Source organism: Podarcis vaucheri, assembly GCF_965113315.1.
Source record: "Podarcis vaucheri genome assembly, chromosome: 10".
NCBI lineage: Eukaryota > Metazoa > Chordata > Lepidosauria > Squamata > Lacertidae > Podarcis > Podarcis vaucheri.
Genome location: NC_138748.1, coordinates 62,953,796 through 62,979,864, shown reverse-complemented (window position 1 = coordinate 62,979,864; position 26,069 = coordinate 62,953,796). Strand labels below are relative to the sequence as shown.

The following is a 26,069-nucleotide window of genomic DNA, read 5'->3' as shown; positions in this document are numbered from 1 at the left end:
CAGCTGCTGCCTCCTATCGGGTTTCCAAAGTGAAGAGATTCTTCTTGCGTCTTTCTCACACAGGCACTGTGGCGGGAAGGAAACTAGGGAGAGAGACGAGCAAGCTTAAAAGAATCACACTTTATATGGGTTTTTATCATACAAATTCCTCCTTCCTCTGCACTGAATGAAGGGTACCCAAGCGAGAGGGATGGGAGAACCTGCCAATTTTGGTTTCTCATTTTAAGTTCAGTTCCCCACATTTCTTCCATCGTTTTGTGATCGTTTTATATATTAAAAAGTCCTCGTGAAAATTCATCAGCATTTTCTTGCACCTCTCTCCTTATAGACACATCTTTCCATGCAGTTTTGCCCAATATACACATTTTTGCAAAGCAGTTTCCACCTTCTACCATGCATTTTATACATCCTATTTTCCCCAGCGTTATGCACACTTTACCCTAGTGTGTGCATTCTTATACACATTACTTGGCCAGAGAAATGTATTACAAAATTCAGGAAAGTGTGGGTTTTTATGGATGGCTGCTTTTCAGTTCACATGCTGTTTCAAACTGAATCGGATTTCTCCCTCAGCTGTGCCAAAAGCGGCTAAATCATAATAATTAGGACTTCATTTCCAAGGATGATGTGTTCCCCCCTTTGGTAAGGCACCTTGTCCCTTTCAAATCTTCCTGACTGAAAAGCCCCAAAATGCTGCTGTTGCTGTTATTGAACAACATTTAAATAACAAATGATAATATGTACCTCGGGTTAAGTACTTAATTCATTCTGGAGGTCTGTTCTTAACCTGAAACTGTTCTTAACCTGAAGCACCACTTTAGCTAATGGGGCCTCCTGCTGCCGCCATGCGATTTCTGTTCTCATCCTGAAGCAAAATTCTTAACCCAAGGTAATATTTCTGGGTTAGCGGAGTCTGTAACCTGAAGCTTATGTAACCCGAGGTACCACTGTAGTAGGGAAACAGGGAGCCAAACCAGCAAAAATAAAAAATAAAAAAACCCAAGTCAGAACCCGGTGATAGCAGTTTTCCGCAATGGCACAACTGTGGCATGTAATTCTGCAGGAGAATAGACAAGCCCCACCCCTTATAACAGGCATAGGCAAACTCGGAAAGACTCAGAGCCGGCCCTATTATTAGGCAAAGTGAGTAGACCAGGCATAGGCAAACTCAGCCCTCCATATGTTTTGGGACTACAATTCCCATCATCCCTGACCACGGGTCTTTTTAGCTAGGGATCATGGGAGTTGTAGTCCCAAAACATCTGGAGGGCCGAGTTTGCCTTATAGCAGGGGTGATGAGCACTTTCTTTAAGCTCATTGGCCACATTCCCTTCCGGGCCACCTTTCAAGGGCCACTTGTTAGTGGTGGGCGGAGCCAGAAGCAAAAGTGGGTGGGGCAACTCATGTAAATTCTACCTTTGTACAGTAGGCTAGTTTCTGTGCCCGTACACATGCCCCCTCTTTGTCCACCGTCCAGGCAAGCGAGAGGCAGATCGGAATTCAAGGACACATTCCAGCCAGGGAAAACACTCAAGGAGGGTGCAAGGCAGGGCCTGTGTCATGTGAGCTGGCTGGATCCACAGGAGGGAAGGTTTTCGGTTTTGTTTTTTTTTTAAAAAAAGATGGCCTTGCCACAGATCGAACCCAATTAATTTTTGTTTGCATATTAAGCCGTCTGCCATGGTTACTTCATAGCTGAACCTGTATACTACGGATGTTTGATCCATTCCCATTTCATGTTATGAAATACAGTGGTACCTCGGGTTACATACGCTTCAGGTTACAGACGCTTCAGGTTACAGACTCCACTAACCCAGAAATAGTGCTTCAGGTTAAGAACTTTGCTTCAGGATGAGAACAGAAATTGTGCTCCGGCGGCGTGGCGGTGGCAGGAGGCCCCATTAGCTAAAGTGGTGCTTCAGGTTAAGAACAGTTTCAGGTCAAGAACGGACCTCCAGAACGAATTAAGTACTTAACCTGAGGTACCACTGTATACACATGACACCTCACATTTTAATCATTTCTGACATCCACTTCTATTTTCAACAATAACCATTATTACAACTGCATATTTTTACACTGAACTGGTGTCATTGTTTCGGGAATATAATTAAATCTATATATTAAAAAATTAGTCTAGTTTGGCCAAAAGGAACTGGTTTTTTCCTGTGCACCTCCTGTCTATTTATATATGCTGCTAAGTAACTGTAAGTCGGTGCTACACTGGAGCAACCCCATGATTTTTAGCACCTTGTGAAAACAGTGCTCCATTTGCCTAGCTGTTTTCTGCATGCTCCCTAACTTTATTCTTCACGTAACAGAGTTTGAAGAAACTAGGAGACCCCTTTTCTCAGAGCGCCTCTAGCACATGGGAAATGCGACCGGCATCAGAGTGCCTGGTGCCTGTGTAATTGTCATGAGCTCTCCGCAAATGCGCGCTGCATTGCCTGAAACATTTTGTGTGATGTTCATTCTACAGCAAACCTTCCAAGTTCGCAATTGCAATCCCATCTCTCTCTACCCCCCCCCACCTCCACCTCACGCTTTCCTCCCTGCCGTCCCCATTCACCTATTGAAAAGGGCTTACCGGGATCTATTGCGGCAATCCGAGGAACCCGGGTGAACACAGAGATGGCTCTCCAGGGATGCCATCTCTCAAGACTGCAGCATGAGGTTTATGGAGCAAGACACACTGCCTTCTGCCGCCGGCTCAGAGCATGCAGACGGGGAAAGCAGAGAACAACCAAAGCCGTCATTTAAGCGCTTGCGAAGACAATGCCGTTCCCATTAATGTGCAAGCTTTATGCTTCAGCCATCTGACCTCCTCCAGGGGTGAGATGAGGGCATTCTCCTTCTCTGGCTTAAAAAGAAAGCAAAATAAAACGCTTTCTGTGGCGCTGGAGCAGATTAGGACACATCGGCACAGCTGGATTTCTATAGGTACACTAGACACGCTATCAGTTTCCTGGTTTGCACGCACATCTAAATGGATTGTGTGCTTATGTGCTTATTCTTTAAGAGTTTTCAATGCAAATAGAATTCATTTTGATTTGTATACTGCCCGGCATATAGATATGTTGCAAGATGCTTCACAATAGGAAAATCACAGGAAAGGAAGACCACACAATTAAAGTGCTCTCGGAAAAAACACATATGTGATTAAAGGCGATCTCAGATGAGGTTCAACCCACTAATATCCCTTTAGTCGGAAATCTATGAAATGCAGCCTAAACATCATTTGCTGCGAAATGGCGATCTGCTCAAATTCCCATTGAAAGAGGATGGCTTCACAGGGTGTTGTGAAAATGGCAAACGATCCAGATCTAGTGAAAACTAGGAGATGGGGTGGTGGGAACAGCAATTTAAAGAAACACGATTTCCCTTTGTCAAGTCATAAGGAACAAAAGTTTAATTTGGAATTACCTGACAACTTTTCCACCGCTGAGGAAACATTATTAGCATAATTTATATTATATTTATATAGATTTTTATCAATGCTTAAATGTTTATCTATTTAAAGTGGTTCATTTCAGATTCAGTATGAACGTATGTGCAACAAAGTGGTGGAGCATAGTGTATGTACATATAGACCTCTTTATTACACAGGAGCAGGTGGCGCTGTGGTCTAAACCACTGAGCCTCTTGGGCTTGCTAATCCAAAGGTTGGTGATTTGAATTCCCAGCGATAGAGTGAGCTCCCGTTGCTCTGTCCCAGCTCCCGCCAACCTAGGAGTTCAAAAGCACACCGGTGCAAGTAGATAAATAGGTACTGCTGTGGCAGGAAGGTAAACAGTGTTTCCATGAGCTCTGGTTTCCGTCACGGTGTTCCTTTGTGCCAGAAGTGGTTTAGTCATGCTGGTCACATGACCTGGAAAGCTTGTTTGTACTAAATATGCTTCAGGTTGAGCGTTTTCAGGTTACGCTCCGCGGTGACCCAGAAGTAACGGAACACGTTACTTCCGGGTTTCGCTGCTCATGTATGTGCAGACGCTCAAAATGACGTTACGCGCATGCATGGAAGCGGCAAATTGTGACCCGCGCATGTGCAGATCTGCATTGTGTTCACTCCGGAACGGATTCCGTTCGCATCCAGAGGTAACACTGTATTGTTTTTGTTATGTACTGAGTTGAATAGGATCCAAATTGCAGCAGTCTGATTGGTCCTAGAACAATAGGATCCAGAAGGCAGCAGTCTGATTGGTCCTAGAAGAATAGGATCCAGAAGGCAGCAGTCTGATTGATCTGCAGGAGCCACCCAATCCAGCTCCAGGTGGAAGTGAATCCGCAACCTGGTTGGCCTACAGGAGAATCCCGGAACTAGCCAATCATGTGGGGCCCATTGTGTAAATAATGTATATAAAGCAGACATTTTGGGGGAACTTCCATTGCTCACTACTATGAGCTGAATAAAGAGAATGAAATCCACACTCGACTCTGAGTATATTTCAGCTTTGCAGTGGGGCTGGTTCTTGGCTCTGCTTAAATTTAGCGCCAAATGCACGCTCCACCAAGATTGGCTCCACCAGGGCAGGCTTCCTCAAACTCAGCCCTCCAGATGTTTTGAGACTACATTTCCCATCATCCCTGACCACTGGACCTGCTAGCTAGGGATCATGGGAGTTGTAGGCCAAAAACATCTGGAGGGCCGAGTTTGAGGAAGCCTGAACTAAGGTGACAGGAGGATGTGGTTTTCAGTGGTAACCGTTGTTTCCTAAGGGGCGGAGAAGTTAAAATACTTCTTCCCCTCTCACTGAACTCCCTACCATGAATACCTTGGCAGCATTTGGGGGAAGAGAGAAAGGAAAAAGCCCCCCACTGACATTGGTCCCTGGAAGGCTGCACTGAACAGAATGCGGCCTTCGAGCTGAAGGTTCCTTCCTCTTTTACAGGGCTCGTCCCAAAGTTTTGTGACTTTACTATATCCATCATCCTGTGAGAAGATCATTTGGATAATATTTCCCTTATTACGACATCTGAATCCCATGAAGATAAGAGCAGACTGGAGCAAATGGTCAAGTCTTGTCTTCAAGGAAACCAATTGCATGACATAGTTGTGTGTAATAGTGCATCATCAGAACTAAAAAGATAATTTACAAGGAAAATTCCCAGAAACGGCTCTTATATTTCCCCAAGAGCTGAAGGGTGGGAAGAGATCTCCCAGTTCTGATTGCTGCACTCGGCACACCCAGCTGAAAATGAATTCTGCTTCTTCTCTGCCTTCAGGATTTACATTTGCTAAAGGTAAAGGGACCCCTGACCGTTAGGTCCAGTCGTGAACGACTCTGGGGTTGCGGTGCTCATCTCGCTTTACTGGCCGAGGGAGCCGGCGTACAGTTTCCGGGTTATGTGGCCAGCATGACTAAGCCACTTCTGGCGAACCAGAGCAGCGCACAGAAGCACTGTTTGCCTTCCCGCCACTTGCACTTTGACTTGCTTTCGAACTGCTAGGTTGGCAGGAGCAGGGACCGAGCAACAGGAGCTCACCCTGTCGCGGGGATTCGAACCGCCAACCTTCTGATCAGCATGCCCAAGAGGCTCAGTGGTTTAGACCACAGCGCCACCCGCATCCACTAACCACCGTTGTTTTCCACGGGCCTGTACTACTTCATTTGTACAGAAGGAGGTGCTGGGATTTGCCCTGTTGGCTGCTTCAGGCAGCTCAGCAGTCCAGGGTTTTGCAATGGGTTTTGACTCCTCCTGGGAATGCTTTCGGTGCATGTTCTCAAAGCACCTCATCCTATTTAAACGTCACAAAAGGCTCCAAAAGTTGTGGTAATTTACATCTGAGTTTAGCACTGAAATGGCCTCGTCCCAAAGCTGTGTGACTTTACCTTATCCATCATCCTGTGAGAAGATCATTTGGATAATATTTCCCTTATTACGACATCTGAATCCCATGAAGATAAGAGCAGACTGGAGCAAATGGTCAACTCTTGTCTTCAAGGAAACCAACTGCATGACATAGTGCATCACCATGACAATAGAAAAAGTACAATGAGAACGATTGGAAGTTTTTTTTTACAGAAAACTTTATCGGATAAGACATGATGTTATATAAATATCTGGTTCTTTCTTTATTATTATTTTTCCTTTGTTTCGATATCTTTAAACCCTTTTTTGCCCTTTTTGATGTGATGACTTCTTTTTTCTTTTTCTTTATCTCTTTTTCTTTCTTTGTACCCAATATTGTTATACTTACCTTTGTTGTATGACTGTATTTTAAAACAATAAAGACTTATTTTAAAAAAAATAAAAAGGCATTAGGGGAATTTCTCTCTGCCCCATGGAAGTTACGCCTTGGTTCCACCTTGTCCATCATTCTCTTTAACATCCCTGTGAAGCTACAGAGAGGTGTCATCTGGGGATCTGGAGCACAGGGTCACCAATATGCAAATATTATGCAGCACTACCATACGAATCAGGCAAGGCTGGGCAGGCACTGGGCCAGTGACTCAAGGCAGTAACAGGTTGGGTGAGGGCCAATAAACCAAGTCTGCATCCCAACAAGGTGCTATTGTTAGTGGATGCTTGTCCTGTCTGAGAGAAGCACAGAGAACCAAGGAGAGCAACTGATCCATGAGCTGTTTGCCTCAGGATCCTCTGCAACAGTGCAAGGGATCATGAGGTTCAGCCACTTTGCTAAGATTTGCTGCCTCTCCAGAGCCTCTCAGAGAGGAGGCTGAAAGATAGATAGGGAGTCCTACTGGGTTTGTGGCAGCTGAACGGTGCAGGAGAAAGCTCAGGAATGGACTCTGAAACCTATAGACCCTAAAAGAATCATTATGGCACTGTAGCTCAGTTAGACAGCAACGCAGAGCCAGTTTTTGCTTCCAATTTGCCCCCCATTTTGCCTCCCTGAGGAGAAAGTGAGAGCTGCCTATGGAGTTAATGGGAAAACCCCTGATTTAGCACAGCTTTAGGTGGAGGACATCAGCCCGATTCTCTTTCCACCCCACCCCACAATATCCCATTCCCTGCCCTCAAGTCTTGGGGCACAAGAGATTCTTTTAAACATCAGGCACAGACTTCACATGGACCTTGTAGATGGGGAGCAACCCATCACAGGGTGCACCAATACCTCCCTACTGGGTGAATTCAAAGACCAACATTTTGCGAGACCAACACCCTTCAGGAACTGATGGCAAGAAGCCCCTCAGACCTTGAGATTCCAGAGAGAAAGGGAGAGGAATGTAGGATGCTGACTTCCATCTTGATAGCTCTCCAGGGTTTCAGGCAGAGGACATCCCCGCCCTTACCCAGAGTTGTCAAGGACTGAACCCGGGACGGTAACAGAGATTGTGGTGCCAATGAACTGCAAAGCTCCTTCTCCGTAAGAAAGAGAAGCAAGCTCCCCCCTGCCCACCTGTGGCCAGGCTGTACTCTGCAGGACTTGAAAATTTACTGCAGGAATGAGGAGAGGATAAGAACCCATGGAGGTTGTTAGGATAAAAGGTGAGGGCATCACACAAGCTGCGTTGCAGTGAGACACAGTGGATTAAAGGCACAACCTCCAGACTTCCCTCCCTCTCTTCCTTTAGACTGGGGCAGTGATGGGGAACCTGTGGCCATCTGGACGTTGATGGACCACAGCTCCCATCATCCTTGACCGCTGACCATGCTTGCTAGAGCTGATGGGAGCCAGAGTCCAACAGCATCAGGAACATAGCTCAGGAACCGTCCCTTATTTGGCGGGAAAGTCCCTTATCCCAGCGCCGTGTCCCGCTGCTGTCCCTTATTGATGATGTCCCTTAAATATCCCGGATTTCAAACGAAGCAGCTCCTCTCCCTCCCTCCCTGCCGGCCAGGGAGGAGGGAGGCTCCAACTGTGTTGCTTGCCTGCGTTGCTCACCCAATAAGGAGTCTAAGAACGACTGGGGGATGGAGCTTGCACGCCTTGTGCCAATCAAATCGGCCGCGTTGCCTGGGGACTCGCCTTTGCTCAGCGCTTCCCAGCGGAGAGCTGACGGTGGTTTTCCTTGCTGCATCCCCTTTGCTGGGTTGCTACGCTGTGGGAACCACCGCTTGAGGCTTTGTTTGGCTGCTGGCTGGGCTTTTCTGCCTTTGGCTCGGAGGGGCTCAAAAGTTGAACATACCCGTGTTTGGAAAATCTCTTATTTTGGCTGCTGATCTCTTATTTTTGAGGCTGCCGGTCCCTTATTTTCAAATCTGTAAGTTGACAGCTATGATCAAGAAGGCACCAGTTCCGCATCCCCAAAGTAAGGCCTGTATTAGGTGCTTTGCCAAGGACCACCTCTGTGTTTGTTACATTTGTAACCCTCCTTTTGCTCAGAGAGCTCGAGATGATGTACATATGTTCTCCTCCCCATTAGGGCTGGGCAAGATCAGCTTTTCAACATCGTGGTATATCACCAGCTGAACATCGCGGTTTGGCGATATACCACAATGTTGAGAAAACAAGCTGCTTGGCCTCAGCCTGCGACACACCGGATGAAATTGCTGCAGCTCTCACTAAGGGAACGGAGGGGGTTTCACCCCAGCACCTAGTGGGCTGAAACAAAGCAGCTTGTTTGTATGGCTCAGCTGGGGCACGGGATGGCTCTATATCCCCTGCAGAGCCATCCCCAGTGTTCCCCCACTCATGGTTGAATGGCCGGGGGGGGGAGCATCAGGGCTCCTTTGCCAGGCAGTGGGCCTTCTCAGTAGTGGCCCCCGCCCTGTGGAACATCCTCCCATCAGATGGCAAGGAAATCAACTATCTGACTTTCAGGAGACATCTGAAGGCAGCCATGTATCAGGAAGTTCTTAATATTTGATTTTTTTAAATTGTGTTTTTAATATACTGTTGGGAGCTGCCCAGTGTGACTGGGAAAACCCAGCCATATGGGCAGGGTATGTATGTATCGTTTTTGTTTAGTCCTTTAGTTGTGTCCGACTCTTCGTGACCCCATGGATCAGAGAATGCCAAGCACTCCTGTCTCCCACGGCCTCCCGCAGCTTGGTCAAACTCATGCTGGTAGCTTTGAGAACACTGTCCAACCATCTCGTCCTCTGTCGTCCCCTTCTCCTTGTGCCCTCCATCTTTCCCAACATCAGGGTCTTTTCCAGGGAGTCCTCTCTTCTCATGAGGTGGCCAAAGTATTGGAGCCTCAGCTTCAGGATCTGTCCTTCCAGTGAGCACTCAGGGCTGATTTCCTTCAGAATGGATAAATAAATATCCAAATAATAATAAATAAATATTATTATTCTTGCTCTGCTGGGGATCAGGGGCCCTCCCCATCCCCAGCAGAGTTATCCCTGGTGCCAGCGGCCATCAACAGCTCTCTCCTCCTTCATGATCACCTTTCAAAGCCATCCAAGTCGGTGGCCACCAGTGTCTGCTGTGGCAGGGAGTTCCACAGTTTAACCATATCCTGCATGAAGAAGCGCTTCTCCTTTTATGCGTCCCGCCCTAGCGAACTACACTTCCCATCATCCCTGGCGCAGCTGCCGCGCAGCTCATTCCCAGAACCCCTTGCCCGAAGCGAGGTTCATAAAGCCACGCCTCTTTAACTGTTTCCTGGCACGCTCCACGAGCGCCGCGCATGCGCGAAGAGGCGCGGCCTGCGGACGTGGCTTCCTTTTTCCCCCCCTCAGCAGGCAATGGCTGCGCCGGCCGCTGATTCCTCCTCGGGAGGGCCCGCCGCTCTCCAGCCGGCGGGAGATGCCGGCCGGCCGCCGCTGCATATAGCGGCGCTGGTGTTGGCTCGCGGCGGCAGCAAAGGAATCCCGCTGAAGAACATTAAGCTCCTGGCCGGGGTCCCGCTGATTGGTTGGGTGCTGAGGGCAGCCCTCGACTCCGGCGTCTTTCAGAGGTGTGCGCATGCGCGAATACCATTTCCCTTTTTTCCCTCTCTCTCTCTCTCTCCCCCCCCCCCCCACTTCACCCACCCAAGGAGTGAGAGTTCTTTTGTCTCCAGGCGAGACTTTGGGGTTATTTTGAGACTCTCTGTAGATTGGACAGAGGAGTTGGGGGGGGGGAGGGAATGCAATGCAATGGCTTCTTTTTCAAATTTCAAAGCAAGGCTTTTTAGCTTAGTTTATATATAGCCCGGGTTTGTTGTGGTTTTTTCATTTTTTAAAAAATGACTCTTGTGTGTGTTAATTTATTTCACAAAATTTATATATTGCTTGATTGTAAAGTGGAGGGAAACCACAAAGCAGCTTACAGAATGAATGAAACAGTTGTTCTTTTTTTGTACTTAAACAATGACAGCGTAAAAACTACAAATGTGTCATTGTGTCTGAAGATTTACTCCACTGCTTACTGGTTTGCCCAGTCTAGAAGGACTTAAGAGCAGCCGTATTCAGACACTTAAATCCCCCACTTGGGAGATCGATTAGGTCTTTGATTAACTTTTTATTAAGGGACAGTTCCTCCTACACCTCTGGAAAAGTGGCCTGTTCTGTGGCAGTTTGAAGGAGAAAGGTTTTGTGGGGACGATCTGATTCTTCAGGGGAGCAGAATGTGCCAGATTGTCTGCTTCAAATAATTATTTTAACTGTGCAATGTGTTTTAATCTGTTTTATGTACTTTAACTTTTGCAGTGGCTTCAACCACACAAATAATATTTATTTTAAAATAAAATAAAAGTCCAGCAATTTGATAGATAGATCCAAAACAACACAAACATTTCAGAACAGTACCCCATACATATAAAAAGTCAAAAGTTATTCCACAAAGGCACACCTGTGGGTGGATGCCCAAATGACTATATGCAGTGGTTGGGGTGGAAATCCTCTCCAGAACTGGTATAACTGCAACTGGAGGTTAGTGGTGTGTAAAGGTTGAGAGTGACAAGGACTTCATTGAGTCAGCTGTGCTTGAATGGGCCTAGTTGCCTTTTGTTTCCTTTATCCATGTCACAGTTGAAGGACTGTGATTGTCATGTTCCCGGGGCTCTTTGGAGGGGGTTGGGCTAGATGACTCTCAGGGCGGCTTCCAACTCAACAATTCTATGATTTTTTTCTGGCGGTAGACTCTTGGGCATGAATGTTGCCTTCGCTTTTATGCGGTGTTGCCTGCTGCACCTTCCTCTCTCCTTTCTTCCTTTCCAGCTGAAAACAATAAACAAATATTTTTTTAAAAAAATGCATAGGATGAGTCTGTCTTATCTGTTGCATTTAACAACTCATTTTTTTGATACTGAAGTCGGCATCCCATGAGTCTTCCATTCTGCTCTCTTGGATATTATTCTCACTCATGAGATACCAGATTACTTGCCTATTTACAGGCCTGCCACTAAGGCTGAGAGATGGAGAATGTGTGGCCCTCCAGATGTTGTTGGGCTCCAACTCCCATCAGCCCGGCCAGGGGTCACAGATTGATGGGGGCATGGTCCCGACGACATTCAGAAGGCTGTAGATTCCTCATCCCTGTCCTAGGTAAACAGCCTCGGTCCAGTATACCTGAAGGAGCGTCTTCACCCCCATTGTTCTACCCGGACACTGAGGCATAGCTGTCAACTTACAGATTTGAAAATAAGGGACCAGCAGCCTCGAAAATAAGGGATCAGCAGCCAAAATAAGGGATTTTCAAAGCACAGGTATGTTTGACCTCTGAGCCCCTCCGAGCCAAAGGCAGAAAGCCCAGCCAGCATCCAAACGAAGCCTCAAGCGCTGGTTCCCACAGCGCAACAGCCCGGCAAAGGGGATGCAGCAAGGAAAACCACCGTCACCTCTCCGCTGGGAAGCGCTGAGCAAAGCCGAGTCCCCAGGCAACACGGCCGATTTGATCAGCACAAGGCATGGAAGCTCCACCCCCCAGTCGTTCTTAGACTCCTTATTGGGTGAGCAACGCAGCCAAGCAACACAGTTGGAGCCTCCCTCCTCCCTGGCCGGCAGGGAGGGAGAGGAGCTGCTTCCTTTGAAACCCGTGAAATTTAAGGAACATCAGTAAAGGACAGCAGCAGGACACGGCGCTGGGATAAGGGGAGTTTCCTGCCAAATAAGGGATGGTTGACAGCTATGCACTGAGGTCCAGCGCTGAGGGTCTTCTGGCAGTTCCCTCACTGCGAGAAGCAAAGCTACAGGGAACCAGGCAGAGGGCCTTCTTGGTAGTGGCCCCCGCCCTGTGGAACGCGCTCCCACCAGGTGTCAAAGAGAAAAACAACTACCAGACTTTTAGAAGACATCTGAAGGCAGCCCTGTTTAGGGAAGCTTTTAATGTTTAATAGACTATTGTGGTTTAATACTTTGTTGGAAGCCGCCCATGGTGGCTGGGGAGACCCAGACAGATGGGCAGGGTATAAATAATAAATTATTATTATTATTGTTATTATTATTTGTGCAAAGGAAGATGTGAACACCATGCAGCTGCATTACATGTCCAGTGTTTGCAAGGTTTTCTTTTCTTGTGACTGCCGTTCTCGGTGGCTTGTAGGGAAATAGCTTTGATCCTTCTTGTCTGTCTGGGCAATAACTTGTTGCTGCTGCCTTCTGCCTGCCGACAGCGTGTGGGTTTCCACAGACCACGACGAAATCGAGAAAGTGGCCAAGCAGTTTGGGGCAAAAGTCCACCGGAGAAGCTCGGAAGTGTCGAAAGACTCCTCTACCTCCCTAGATGCCATCGTGGAGTTCCTCCAGTATCACGATGGTATGGCATCCACCTTTGTTTTTAAAAGTATCTATATTTTTATATCCCCCCCCCCCGCCTTTCACAAGGCATCTTAAACGTTGAAAACAAATAATAAATCAAATCACCATCTTTAAAATTGAGTTTGCATTGGAAATTGTTCTGATTCAGCATGTTTATTTTACCTGCATTTAGTAAACAAAGCTAAACACTTTGAAACTGTGAAGGATGCCTAATAATTGCATTTGCAACTAGCGTGCAGTCATTGTTTCTAAATAATTTTATGAAATGTGGGGGAATTGACACACACACACACACCCATCAGCTTGCTATTTCACGACTTTCAGTTCAGCCTTGTAAACAAGTCTGCAAAAGTTACTAGCTTGTTTTTGGTTTGTTTGCTTTTAATAAAGTAGCCTGCTGGGGACCAGCAAAGAATGGAGCCCTGCCCCTCTGGCTCACCTGCGTGGAATTTCACATTGCCAGTGGTTACCAGGCTACTGGCTAAATTCAGATTTGGTCCTGCTAAAGATAATAGCCTGCTCACGTTTTGGATTTCCTCTTATGTCTCCGCCTGAACTTTTTTTTATGTGGTGCTGGAAATGCTATTGATGCATTGTGAGTAATATTGCACATTGTTACCTAAACACTGTGATATTCATCTCCTCTGTGTCATTCTCTTCTCCTTTCCCCTCCCCACTTCAGAGGTTGATGTCATAGGAAATATCCAAGCAACTTCCCCTTGTTTACATCCCACTGATCTTACCAGGGTGGCCAGAATGATCCAGGAGGATGGCTTTGATTCCGTGTTCTCCGTCGTCAGGCGGCATCAGTTTCGGTGGAGCGAAATAAAAAAAGGAGGTGAGCGGTATTGCTTCTCATAAAAGCATTCAAGCAAATATAAATTATGTTTTCATCATTCTTACATGTACATAAGTGCCATACATAGCACAATGCAGTCCTCATGTCACACACCCAAACCTCCTACCATCTACCATTCCAGAATCCCACATAGACATTTTTTCCTCCGTCTATCCCTATTAGACTGATACTCGATCTTTAATTTTAGGTATTCATTGGTCATTTTGAGTGGTTGCAGTTCAGATTGTGTGGTTAGGCTCGCGTTAAGCGCTTCATTTGCCATTTGCATTATATCGGCTCTGCGACCAGATACTATCTCAACCTTAGTAGAAGAGTTTGGATTTGATATCCCGTCTTTCACTCCCTTTAAGGAGTCTCAAAGCGGCTAACATTCTCCTTTCCCTTCCTCCCCCACAACAAACACTCTGTGAGGTGAGTGGGGCTGAGAGGCTTCAAAGAAGTGTGACTGGCCCAAGGTCACCCAGCAGTTGCATGTGGAGGAGCGGAGACACGAACCCGGTTTCCCAGATTACGAGTCCACCGCTCTTCACCACTACACCACACTTAGCTTCAGGTGGCTGCAGAGCAGCAGTCCAGCCATTTGCTAGAGCCTGACTTATTTTGGCAGTGAGTTGCTTTGAATCCCTCTCCACCTTTGGGGCCATTGGAGGTTTTTACGCCCTTTTGCCTGGAAATGCCAGGGGCCATGTCTTCCACACCAGCTTTGTCCGACAGCTCTGAGTAATCAACCTTTAGAGCATCCTAGAGATCCTAGGATCATAGAATTGTAGAGTCGAAAGGAACACCAAGCTCCATCTAGTCCAACCCCCCTCAAGCCTCAAGTTAATTTGCTTTTGGGACTGCCAGGTTAGATTTGATTTAAGTCAAATCGATTTCAATCACAATTTCAATCACTAGTCAGTAAGACTTGATTTCAATCACTAGTCAGTAAGACTTGATTTCAATCATTTTTTTACAGAAAGACTCATTCTTGCTGGTATAATCTTAATATTTACAACCAGATGAAGGTTTCATTTTTGGAATAATAAATTTTCAGAGTAGTTTTTGCAGTTATATAAAAAATTACTGATTTTGGTTATACTATTAGAAATACATTGTCAGATAATTATGAGGTTATTGTGAGGTTTAATAAGTTAACTGTTTATATTTGGACAACTTTCCTGCTGTACTTTATTGGAAAGAGACAATTTATTTAAATAAAACAATAACATAGCATATGTATCCATGTTTGTTAACTGATGTGGTTAAATGGTTTTAAAAAAACAAAAACCTTAGACTGAGTTTTAGCACACATGAAAAACTTAAAACAAATCCTTATTTCCTGATGAATAGCCTTTGGACTATAATGTGACTTAAAGAGAAAACTATCTTTAAAAAGATTTTTCCTCAAAAAGCATTTTATTTTAAAAATCTGATTTTTATTTCTTAAAAAAAAAAAACAATTTTTTACATTTATTTTTTTTAATAATTGATTTTTATCCACCCTGTGGACTGCGAAAGCCCCACAGGGAGAGGTCTCAGAGAGGTGGTAAACAGCATCATTGCATGCATTCAGTGCAGTTTTAATCCCGAGGGATGTGGAGATTCAAAATCAAACTGCCATTGGACTTCATGGCAAGTCACACACACACACACACACACCCCTCATTAATGTTGTTCTTTTGCCCCTCGTCGCTTTCTCCCCTCCCCCCTTCCCCCTTTTATCAGTAAGTGAAGTGACCGTACCTCAAAATCTGAATCCGGCCAAGCGCCCCCGCCGGCAGGACTGGGATGGAGAGCTCTATGAAAACGGGTCTTTCTACTTTGCCAAAAGGTCCCTGATCGAAAAGGGGTATTTGCAGGTTGGTGCAGATGTTGAGCTGGGAATTTCGTCCGTCTCATCTTAACAGTTTTTCTTCTTTTCTTTTTGAAATTGTGCTCTAAGGTGAGCTGGAGACTCCTGTCTCCCAGGTCTCAGTCCGTTACTTCCCCCCCCCCCAATTTTTTTTATTGATTTCCCCCCCAAAAAAATTAAACAAATAAACAAACAAACATAAATCTCAACCGTATTTAAACCAAACTTAGTAACATTGTTAAGTGACTTCCTCGTATCTCCCTGGTTGAATTTCAGTGGATATCATTCTAACGGTTTTCCAAAACCAATATTCTTATAAAATTATCTTAATCACTTAACATCTTTCTTTCTTTCAAATTCCGCATTGAACATATTAATTCATCACATTACCTATTCCAATCCTAAGCCTATCTGTTTTTTGCAAGCATCTCCAATTAATTTAACTTAACATATTTAACTAAATAGTCTTTAAATTTCATCCATTCTTCCTGGTACTCCTCCTCCTCCTGGTCACGGACTCTTCCGGTCAGCTCGGCCAGCTCCAAAAAATTCATCATTTTCATCTGCCAGTCTTCCACTGTTGGTACTTCTTGTGTTTTCCAATTCTTAGCTAATAAAATTCGAGCAGCAGTTGTGGCATACAAAAATAATTTAACATCTTTCTTGGGCAATTCCCAACCAGTCCAATACTCTTAACAGTACACAACACTTATTTCAATGCAGCTCCCTTAATTGCTCTTTTAAATACCTACATTATGGGAAGGAATCCTGGCTGGCTGGGTGCGTGTCTTCTCTCCTGTGCCATTTCCCCACACAAAAAAATCCCCCTTCAAAGCTGCCATTTGCCCCAAAGGTGCCACTGAGAGCCCCTGTGGTATAATACTTAGAGTGTTGGACTGAGCCCTGGGAAACCAGGATTCTTGTCCCAACTCAGCAATGAAGCTCACTGGGCAGCGGCGTAGCGTGGGTTGTCAGCACCCGGGGCAAGGCAAGTAATTTGCGCCCCCTAACCTGCCGCGTCAGGTGATCTGAGGCGAGTTGCCGCTGGCGCTGCCGCCCAAACGACGCCGCTTGCCCGGAGGAGGAGGAGGGCAGAGAGGCGAGGAAATGCAACATGAGGAGAAAGGGGATCAATGTAATAAACAAATATGTTGCAATGGCACCTTCTGGGCAAACACCAGCCTTTTTTGCTGGCTGGGGGGGGGGGATTTGGCAGGAAAATTGAAAGGGGAGAAGGTTTAGAACTTCCTGCCTGAGTTGTGGTTCCCCAGCAAGGTAACTGTTTGAAAGCAGTGCTTATCTGAGATTTTAATGATACAATATCCAGTAATCTGGCTGCTGCATTTTGGACCTGAATTGACACTTCCTAGCCGTCTCCAAGGGCAGCCCCACGTGGAGCACATTGCAGTAGTCTAGTCTGGGCTGGCTCATGGAGTGCAGTGGACAAGATATAAACCTTGTCAAGTCAAAATAAATAAGTGGAAAGGTGTAGGAGGAGGCTCCAGTGTAGCGCAAGACCAGAGAGACTTTAGTTTGCATTCACACCTGGCTAAGAAAGCTACCAGTTTGCCTTGCTTAGGCGTTTAAGCTCAGGTCTCCTTGAGACCCTTCCAGGAAGCATTAAGTGGCAGACTTCCTTCCTTCCTTCCTTCCTTCCTTCCTTCCTTCCTTCCTTCCTTCCATGTTGGGAATGCCTTCTGCTGCTGGAGAAAGGGTTGGGTAGAGGCCCCTGCTGCTCTCCAGGTGGTTGCATGTGCCCCAGAGGTCATTTGACATGAAATACCACATGCTGGCATATTCTGCCCCTTCCTCCCTCTCTGCTTCAGCCAAACTGACTGGCGTGTTCTTTTAATTTTGCTTAGGGTGGGAAAATGGCTTATTACGAAATGCGCGCCGAGCATAGCGTGGATATAGATGTTGACATTGACTGGCCCATTGCAGAGCAAAGAGTCCTGCGGTAATATATGTGTATACTTCATTTATTTGGCGCCTCCACAGTTTGCTCCAATTTGTATTACATGTGTTTGTTTTAAAGTAAAGGTAAAGGGACCCCTGACCATTAGGTCCAGTCGTGACAGAGTCTGGGGTTGCAGCGCTCATCTCGCTTTATTGGCCGAGGGAACCGGTGTACAGCTTCCAGGTCATGTGGCCAGAATGACTAAGCCACTTCTGGCCAACCAGAGCAGCTCACGGAAACGCCGTTTACCTTCCTGCCAGAGTGGTACCTATTTATCTACTTGCACTTTGACATGCTTTCGAACTTCTAGGTTGGCAGGAGCTGGGAGAGAGCAACGGGAGCTCACCCCGTCACAGGGGTTTGAACCGCTGACCTTCTGATCGGCAAGTCCTAGGCTCTGTGGTTTAACCCACGTATAATTTTAGTGTTCACGTTATGGTGTTCACCGTCATATGGCAGTCTTTTGCTTAATGTTGATGGTATAGAAATTTTTACCCTTTGCCTTGTGGGGCAGCAACGGGAGAAGAAAGGGCTGAGGAGGAAACCCTAGATCAGACCTGGAGTACTGTGTCCAGTTCTGGGCACCACAGTTCAAGAAGGACACTGACAAACTGGAACATGTCCAGAGGAGGGCAACCAAAATGGTCAAAGGCCTGGAAACGATGCCTTATGAGGAACGGCTAAGGGAGCTGGGCATGTTTAGCCTGGAGAAGAGGAGGTTAAGGGGTGATATGATAGCCATGTTCAAATATATTAAAGGATGTCATATAGAGGAGGAAGAAAGGTTGTTTTCTGCTGCTCCAGAGAAGCGGACACGGAGCAATGGATCCAAACTATAAGATAAAGATTCCACCTAAACATCAGGAAGAACTTCCTGACAGTAAGAGCTGTTTGACAGTGGAATTTGCTGCCAAGGAGTGTGGTGGAGTCTCCTACTTTGGAGGTCTTTAAGCAGAGGCTTGACAACCATATGTCAGGAGTGCTCTGATGGTGTTTCCTGCTTGGCAGGGGGTTGGACTCGATGGCCCTTGTGGTCTCTTCCAACTCTATGATTCTAGTACACAAATCCAGACTGGTGTCCCTAAGACTGTTGGATGGTGCCTTATATGCCTCCTTCCAGCAACTCCTGCAGCCAAGCTAGTGTCAAATGTATTGCTCTGTTTTCCTTTGGACCACATCAGCAAGGCTGGGGGGGGATCTTGTTGTCTGGGCAGCCCAGGACCGCCACACACACTGTCCAGGCTCCAGGAGAGGTCACTTTGGTGCTGCTAAGGCAACTTACCAGTTTCTGCAGCCACAGCAGGCGCTGTGATTCTCCAGCACTTTGACTTCACCCCTAGATGTGCACTCCATTGTCTCTTGAGACATATGGATGCCCACAACAAAAATGAATTTTTTGCAAATGAATAATGTCTTATGAATTTTTAAATTGAAGAGTGCTATAAAAACATAAATAAAATTTAAAAAACGGCCTCGGTCCTGTATACCTGAAGGAGCGTCTCCACCCCCACTGAGATCCAGCACCAAGGGCCTTCTAGCAGTTCCCTCATTGCGAGAAGTGAGGTTACAGGGAACCAAACAGAAGGCCTTCTCAGAAGTGGTGCCTGCCCTGTGGAACACCCTCCCACCAGATGTCAACTACCTGACATTCTGAAGAAATCTTAAGGCAGCCCTGTTCAGGGAAGTTTTTAATGTGTGACATTTTAGTGTATTTTTGGTCTCTGTGGAAGCCGCCCAGAGTGGCTGGGGAAGCCCAACCAGATGGGCGGGGTACAAATAATAAATTATTATTATTATTATTAATAATAATAATAATGTAAGGAATGCATACCTAAAATGTCCAGCCACACTGTGGCACAGTTTTCATTGAGGTTGAAAACCTGTGCCTGGGCTATACCACTCCATCCTGCGATTGGGGATTCACACAATCAAATACTTCCTATATGCAAAAATGCCCTCTTCAAAGGAAAAAAAAATCAGGTAGAAGGTGTGGCGATCACACAGGGTCCCTGGACGTTTCACTGTCTGTTGATCCCTCTGCCACCACTTTATTTCTCGCTGCCACCTCCCAGGCCCTACCTGGTACAATACTAGGTTCAGTCAGGGTTAAACTGGAACATAAACTTCTGTTTATTTATTGCAGTTTAACAAGCGTGTGGTTTCATAAACTATCAGTCAATTACATTCATGGGGTGCCTATCCAGTCCTATAACTTTCGCTACCTGCTCTCACTAAACCACCTCTCTGATATTTACTTGTCTGCCTAGCCCCTAACTGTTCCTGACTCAGCCTATTTCGTTACACTAACTCAACCTGCCCACAACTCTATCCCAATTAATTCTCCCCTTTGCCCCTCCCAGAGCTGGTTTTATAGTCCCACTGACTCCACCCCCCTGCGTTCTGATTGGGTAGCCTGTTTAACTATTTCACCTCCAGCACTCTCTCATCTGTTAACGTCACAGAAGGCTAGCCTATCTTCCTTTATTCCTGACACCTGTTTGTTCAGGGAATCATATTAGAGGAAAAATATATTGGGTGGTTTAAAGACTCTATCAAGGCAAATCTTAAAAAATGTAGTATAAACACCAACAACTGGGAAACTCTGGCCTGCAAGCTCTCCTATCGGAGAACAGCCTTTACCAAAGGTATAATGGGCTTTGAAGACACTCAAACTTAGGACAAAAGGGAGAAATGTGCTAAGAGGAAGAAGGCACACTTGGCAGACCCTCACCATGATCAGCTTCTGCCCGGAAACCAATGTCCCCACCGTGGAAGGACATGTGGGTCCAGAATTGGCCTCCACAGTCACTTACGGACTCACTGTTAAAACCGTGTTTATGGAAGACAATCTTACTTGGCTACAAGTGATTGCCAAAGAAGACAGAAGTGGTGCAGCCCAGAGGCAGGTTTGCAACTTCAGTGAGAATGAAGTTCTTACTGTCTCATTTGTTTCCCCTTTCCCCAGTCATGTGAGATTGCATAGCAGAGGCAAATGTCACACACAGACGCCACCCCCTTACTTACGATTGCCACATCCATCTTTCCAGGTATGGCTACTTCGGTAAAGAAGCCTTGAAAGAGGTGAAGCTGCTGGTTTGTACCATTGACGGATGCCTCACCACGGGCCACATCTATGTCTCGGGAGACGAAAAGGAGATTCTTTCCTACGACGTCAGGGATGCGACTGGAATCTGCCTGCTTCAGAAAAGAGGGGTCGAGGTGTGTCTTCGCTTCTTGCAGCTGTCTTGTGGCTGATTCACCCGTCAGGGTTGCCAAGAGGAACTTGCCTTTTGTTGTAAGGAAAGCAAGTTTCTAGATCTCAGTGTTTCGGGGAGAGAACCTCAAAACCATATGGCTCAGTGTGGTTGGGACTTTAGAAGGGGCTTAGCGGGGCTTTGTTGCCCTGATTAAATGCGGCCATTTCTCCCATCTCCCGCTGAACTCAGGAACTGCACGTATGAGTTCACAAAAAGAAAACATCCCAAATTGCTGTAATAAGATTTGTTCCAACAAGATTTCATTGTGTTATTTTTACAGGAGCTTTTCACGTTGCAAAACTATTGTGTAAAGCTCCTGTAAAAATAACAAGATAAAATTCACTCCCCCAGAAAACAGTGGTACCAACCAACCCAGACGACTTTTTCTTTCTTTCTTTTTTTGTATGTTTCTATTATTATTTTGGGGAAATAATTTTTATTTGATTTTACAAGTACAGAGTTATAACAATACAAAATACATATCCATATTTAGAGATTTCTTTGAATCTCTAGACTTCCCACCTTTCCCCTCCATGGGCCCTATTATAAACCTTTTCAACTGCATATTATTTCATCATCCAAATTTGATGTCTTTTCCTTTTCATCCACAGTACAGTGGTACTGCAGGTTAAGTACGGAGGTCCGTTCTTAACCTGAAACTGTTCTTAACCTGAAGCACCACTTTAGCTAACGGGGCCTCCTGCTGCTGCCGCGCCACTGCTGCATGATTTCTGTTCTCATCCTGAAGCAAAGTTCTTAGCCTGAAGCACTATTTCTGGGTTAGTGGAGTCTGTAACCTGAAGCGTATGTAACCCGAGGTACCACTGTATATTCTACATTAGAAGTGTTATAGTGTTTTCATCTGCTTATAGTGGTTTCTCCAGTAAATTAAAAATTTTCCCCATTCTTTTTTGAAGTTTTGGTCTTCTTGGTTCCTGAGCTTTCCGGTCAGTTTTACCATTTCATCGTAGTCCATCAGCTTATTTTGCCATTCTTCTCTGGTAGGGACTTTGTCTTTCCATCTCTTAACCCAGATGACTTTCAAAGAGGAGCAGACTATTGGTGGCTGCTAGCCGTGCTGGAAACTATGCTCTGTGAGAGGCCTGCAAGAGGAGATGAACTCCTCTTCTGGCCTCTAACATGCTCTGCCTCCACAATTGAAGGCAGCCATGGTTCTGAATACAGTGGTGCCTCGCAAGACGGAAAACTCGCTAGATGAAAGAGTTTTCCGTTTTGGAGGTGCTTCGCAAATCGAATCTCCTGTGGGCTTGCTTCGCAAGACGAAAATGTCTTGCGAGTTCCTGCGGGGGTTTTTTCCTTCCCCCCCTTTTTCTAAGCTGCTAAGCCGCTTATCCGCTGATCCGATAAGCCGAAAAGCCGCTAATAGCGCTAATCCGCTAATCCGTCAATGGGCTTGCTTCGCAAGACGAAAAAACTGCTAGATGAAGAGAATCACAGAACGGATTCTTTTCGTCTTGCGAGGCACCACTGTACCAGTTGCTGGAAGTTGCTCAGGACAGGATTGTACTAAATAATAATAATAATAATAATAATAATAATAATAATAATAATAATAATAAAATTTATTATTTATACCCCGCCCATCTGGGCAGCTGCCAACAAAACACTAAAATACAATAACCTATTAAGCATTAAAAGCTTCCCTAAACAGGGCTGCCTTTAGATGTCTTCTAAAAGTCTAGTAGTTGTTGTTCTCTTTAACATCTGGTGGAAGGGCGTTCCACAGGGCGGGTGCCACTACCGAGAAGGCCCTCTGCCTGGTTCCCTGTAACTTGGCTTCTCGCAGGGAGGGAACCGCCAGAAGGCCCTCGGCGCTGGACCTCAGTGTCCGGGCAGAACGATGGGGGTTCACGTCCCCCTTGCAGGCTTCCTACAGACACCTGGTCGGCCACTGTGAGAACAGGATGCTGGACTAGGTAGACCACTGGCCTGATCCTGCAGGCTCCTCTTGTGTCCATAGGTGCGGCTGATCTCCGAGAGGGACTGCTCACCGAAGACTCTTTCTGCCATGAAGTTGGGCTGTGCCGCGGAAGTCAACGTGGCTGACAAGCTGCCGGTCGTAGAGAAATGGAGGAAGGAAATGGGGCTTTGCTGGAAGGAAGTGGCCTATTTAGGTGAGGCCTGATCTCTACCTGAAAAATCTAGCTCTGTGCTGTATGTCAGAGATGGGGAGCCTGCGGACTACAACTCCCATCATCCCTGGCCATTAGCTGCGCTGGCTGGAGCTGCTGGGAGCTGGAGTCCATCAACAACTGGAGAGCCAACCCACAAGCTTTCATTACATACACTATATTGCATGTGGGGTGGAAGGGCGCCAAATTTTGGGCTTACCTCTAGCACAAACAACAAGGCAGTGGTGCAGCCCGCGGGCTCCATGCCAAGGTTGGTCTGCCCTGATCTAAAGTATCTATGACAGCTCTAGTCGAAGTTTGCATTTAAGGGTTTGGTGTGTTTTTTTTATGTGTTTGGTCTAATCTAGGGCTGACCATCCTTTGACCTTCCACACACTGTTGAACTACTGTTGAACTACAGCTCCCATCAGATTTGTAGTCCAACAACATCTTGAAGGCCACAGATTGGCCACCCTAGAGAATCTCATCTTCTCCTGAAGATTACAAGCAAAATTATGACGTTTACCAAGCAAAGGCTCCTGTTCCCAATGTGCTGAGAAGTTCTCCTGCACAGCTGTGATTCCTGCGGTGCAGGGGGTTGGATTAGATGACCCCTGGGGGGGGTCCCTGTTCCGTTCAGCGTCCGTTTAGGCTGCGAACAGCGGGACTGTTGTGGCGTCCAGTCCGCTTCCACTGTGCCAACCTGCTTCTCCCGGCTACCAGCAGAGTATCTTGTGCAGCGGTGTCCCTGTGTGGAAGGAATCTCAGCCATGCAGTAAAACTCTCGTACAACAGCTTCTCTATTCTACGAAGCTTTATTGTACAGCAGCAAAAATAAACAGTTCGGCCAGGAGAGAGCGAAGGCATGATGCTTCTCCTGTCGCAGCAAAACAGAAAGTAAAACGTTCACATAACGAAGATGCGAACACACCCCCAGTGACAGGACATAACACCCCATGAGCTGTTAACTCTATAAGCTCTGGGTATCCTCACAGTCCCTTCCAACTCTCCAATCCTATGAGCCTATGAAACCTTAGGTTTTGTGGTGTACTGTTGCAAGCACCTTCACTGCCTTGGGAAAGAAACTCTGAAGCTTTGGTGAATGAATGCTTGGAATCAACAGTCTTCTACTAGCGGTGGCCTATTGTTGTTAGGGGCCTGATCGAATGTGTGTCTCTGTCGCTGCAGGAAATGAGGAATCGGATCTGGAGTGCCTGAAGAAAGCTGGCATGAGCGCCGTCCCCGCCGACGGCTGCCCTGCTGCCCAGAAAGCCACAGGCTACATCTGCAAATGCAACGGTGGCCGCGGCGCGATCCGGGAGTTTGCAGAGCACATATTCCTCCTAATGGAAAAGGTGAATTCAGCTGGAAAGAAGCTCTGCTGATAAAATCCTGAAAGCCGCCACCCTTGGGGAAGCAGTCTCCTAATTCATTTCTTATCGTTCACTCACTGTGCTCTTTTTTTTCTTTTGACATTTCAAGGATCCCAAAGGGCATTCTCAGGAAATTGTAAAAGCATGGATTTCCAAGCATTTAAATCAAATCGTTATGTTTCCTGTTGTGGTCCCATGCTGGCATAAAAAAGCCAGCCAAATCAAGCCAATATTGCAATATAGATCAACATCATGGGTCTTGCTGGAATGTTAAAGTTTGCAACATTCATGTCTTTCTTCCTGGGGCGGGGGCGGACCTGGGTTCTTTTTTTCTTTGGCAAATGTGATTCTTGGTGGTTTGGGGTTTTTTTCAGGCAAATGTAGGATTTTATCAGTATCAAATGCTATTGCTCAAGGAACGGATTTGACGGGAACGAGAAGGGGCCATTGTTTCCAAAGTTCAGTTCCTTGCAGAGATAATAATAATAAGTTATTATTTATACCCCGCCCATCTGGCTGGGTTTCCCCAGCCACTCTGGGTGGCTCCCAACAGAATAGGGAGTGGTCTTCTACGTGAGAAAGGGTCTGCCCTCTCCTGTCTAGTAGGAATACAGGCGTTCCACTGTCCATCTCTCAAGAAGTGTGCTCCTGCAGCAAGGTTATGTAAAAGGACTCTCAAGTTTGCAAGAAACTGAATCCCACCGCTGTTCTGGATTGTACAGTCGAGGGGCCCATAATTCAGGGGTGGCATGTGTGGAAAGTTCCCAGATTCAAACCCCGGCATCTCCAGTTAATAGGATCAGGTGGGTGGTGATGTGAAAGGGCCATAGACCCTTGATCAATAATCCTGGGCTTGATGGACACATAATCTTCCTACAAAGGCAGCGATAGGCTGCCCTGGTTCCATTAGTTGCTGCTTAAGATGCCGTCTGGTTGGCTATCTGTTTGACTTTTGCAACAGTTCATAGGCCACGCTACCTTTTGAGTCTGGTCTTAAGGTCTGATTCTCTTTTTCTCCTCCCATCCCTCTCGTCTTATTGGTGAATGTCCCCCCCCCCCCGGAGGGTGCATATGATAAACCCTTCCTATATATTGAGGGAGGGTTGCTTTGCATGCTGAGGAAAGGCTAGGGTCAACACTTCTCCCCAAAATGCCGAATTCTGAATCAGCAAGGGATGGGTTGGGTTTTTGTTTTGTTTTTAACATGCGAGGGCCATTCAAACATTCAGCTCCCTCACCTGCAGCAAGACGTAACACAGTCTGATAAACGTTTTCCCTCCTGTCCTTTTGGGCTGAGTTTAACTGAAGGATAAGCTCCCCCTGAAAGCACAATGCACAGCACAGTGGGTGCTTCGTTTTAAAGGACAATAGAGGCATTTGCTAGCTGCTATGTACCGTATTTTTTGCACCATAACACTCACTTTTTTCCTCCTAGAAAGTAAGGGGAAATGTCTGTGCGTGTTATGGAGGGAATGCCTATGGATTTTCCTCCTCTAAAAACTACGTGCGTGTTATGGTCGGGTGCGTGTTATAGAGTGAAAAATACGGTACTCGGGACCAGTAATCATAATCTGGAAGTGCTCTGTTTGTTTGCAAGCACCGCACACATAGAGACTTGTATCCACCCTTGCTTAATGTTGGCTGGGTCACATTTATGCATAGATCCAGTATGCACTGGATTAAACCATGTGCTTTGCAGTCTTCTACCTTCTTCTCAGAAATCCCTTCCTGGCAAGACTGGATATATGGACCTCTGAAACCAATTCTAAAAACCTAGGGGTTCTCCACGTTCAAAACTGGTCACCTCTCCAGAGGAAGAAAACCCCCTTGTGAGCAGAATACCTGCAAATAAGTTTGGCTATATTTATCTTCTGTCCCCCCCCCAAAAAAAAAAATGGAATAGCCAGGTGTGAACTGGAGTGGATTTTGGCCAGTTTGGAAGAGACAGGAGAGGAGTTGACGATTTAGTACCAAAGGAATGGTCTTCCTTTCTCCCAAGACCTCGGCACTTAAGCGGAAGATGAGCAATGAATTTATATTGAATTACTTGTGAGCGGAGGGTG

The 26,069-nt window shown here is 46.2% G+C and overlaps 1 protein-coding gene and 1 long non-coding RNA gene across 3 annotated transcripts; one reads left to right on the top strand and one right to left on the bottom strand.

Annotated features, from left to right (window-relative positions):
- Positions 1 to 9,564: 9,564 nt before the first annotated feature.
- CMAS (cytidine monophosphate N-acetylneuraminic acid synthetase) lies at positions 9,565 to 24,114 on the top strand. Of its 2 annotated transcripts, none has more exons than XM_082239158.1 (8): positions 9,565 to 9,812; positions 12,450 to 12,592; positions 13,277 to 13,432; positions 15,161 to 15,294; positions 17,150 to 17,244; positions 20,292 to 20,463; positions 22,483 to 22,636; positions 23,822 to 24,114. In XM_082239158.1, the coding sequence occupies exons 1-8, from the start codon at positions 9,601 to 9,603 to the stop codon at positions 24,016 to 24,018; spliced, it is 1,263 nt and encodes a 420-aa protein (XP_082095284.1). In that variant the 5' UTR covers positions 9,565 to 9,600; the 3' UTR covers positions 24,019 to 24,114. The 2 variants fall into 2 exon arrangements, with proteins under 2 accessions (XP_082095284.1, XP_082095285.1); XM_082239159.1 differs by lacking the exon at positions 23,822 to 24,114 and adding an exon at positions 23,002 to 23,129.
- Positions 20,893 to 22,483, bottom strand: LOC309541488. Its single transcript, XR_014223742.1, has 2 exons — positions 21,988 to 22,483; positions 20,893 to 21,676 (listed from the first exon to the last, which is right to left on the bottom strand). It is a non-coding gene; the product is annotated as an uncharacterized lncRNA (long non-coding RNA).
- Positions 24,115 to 26,069: the final 1,955 nt, after the last annotated feature.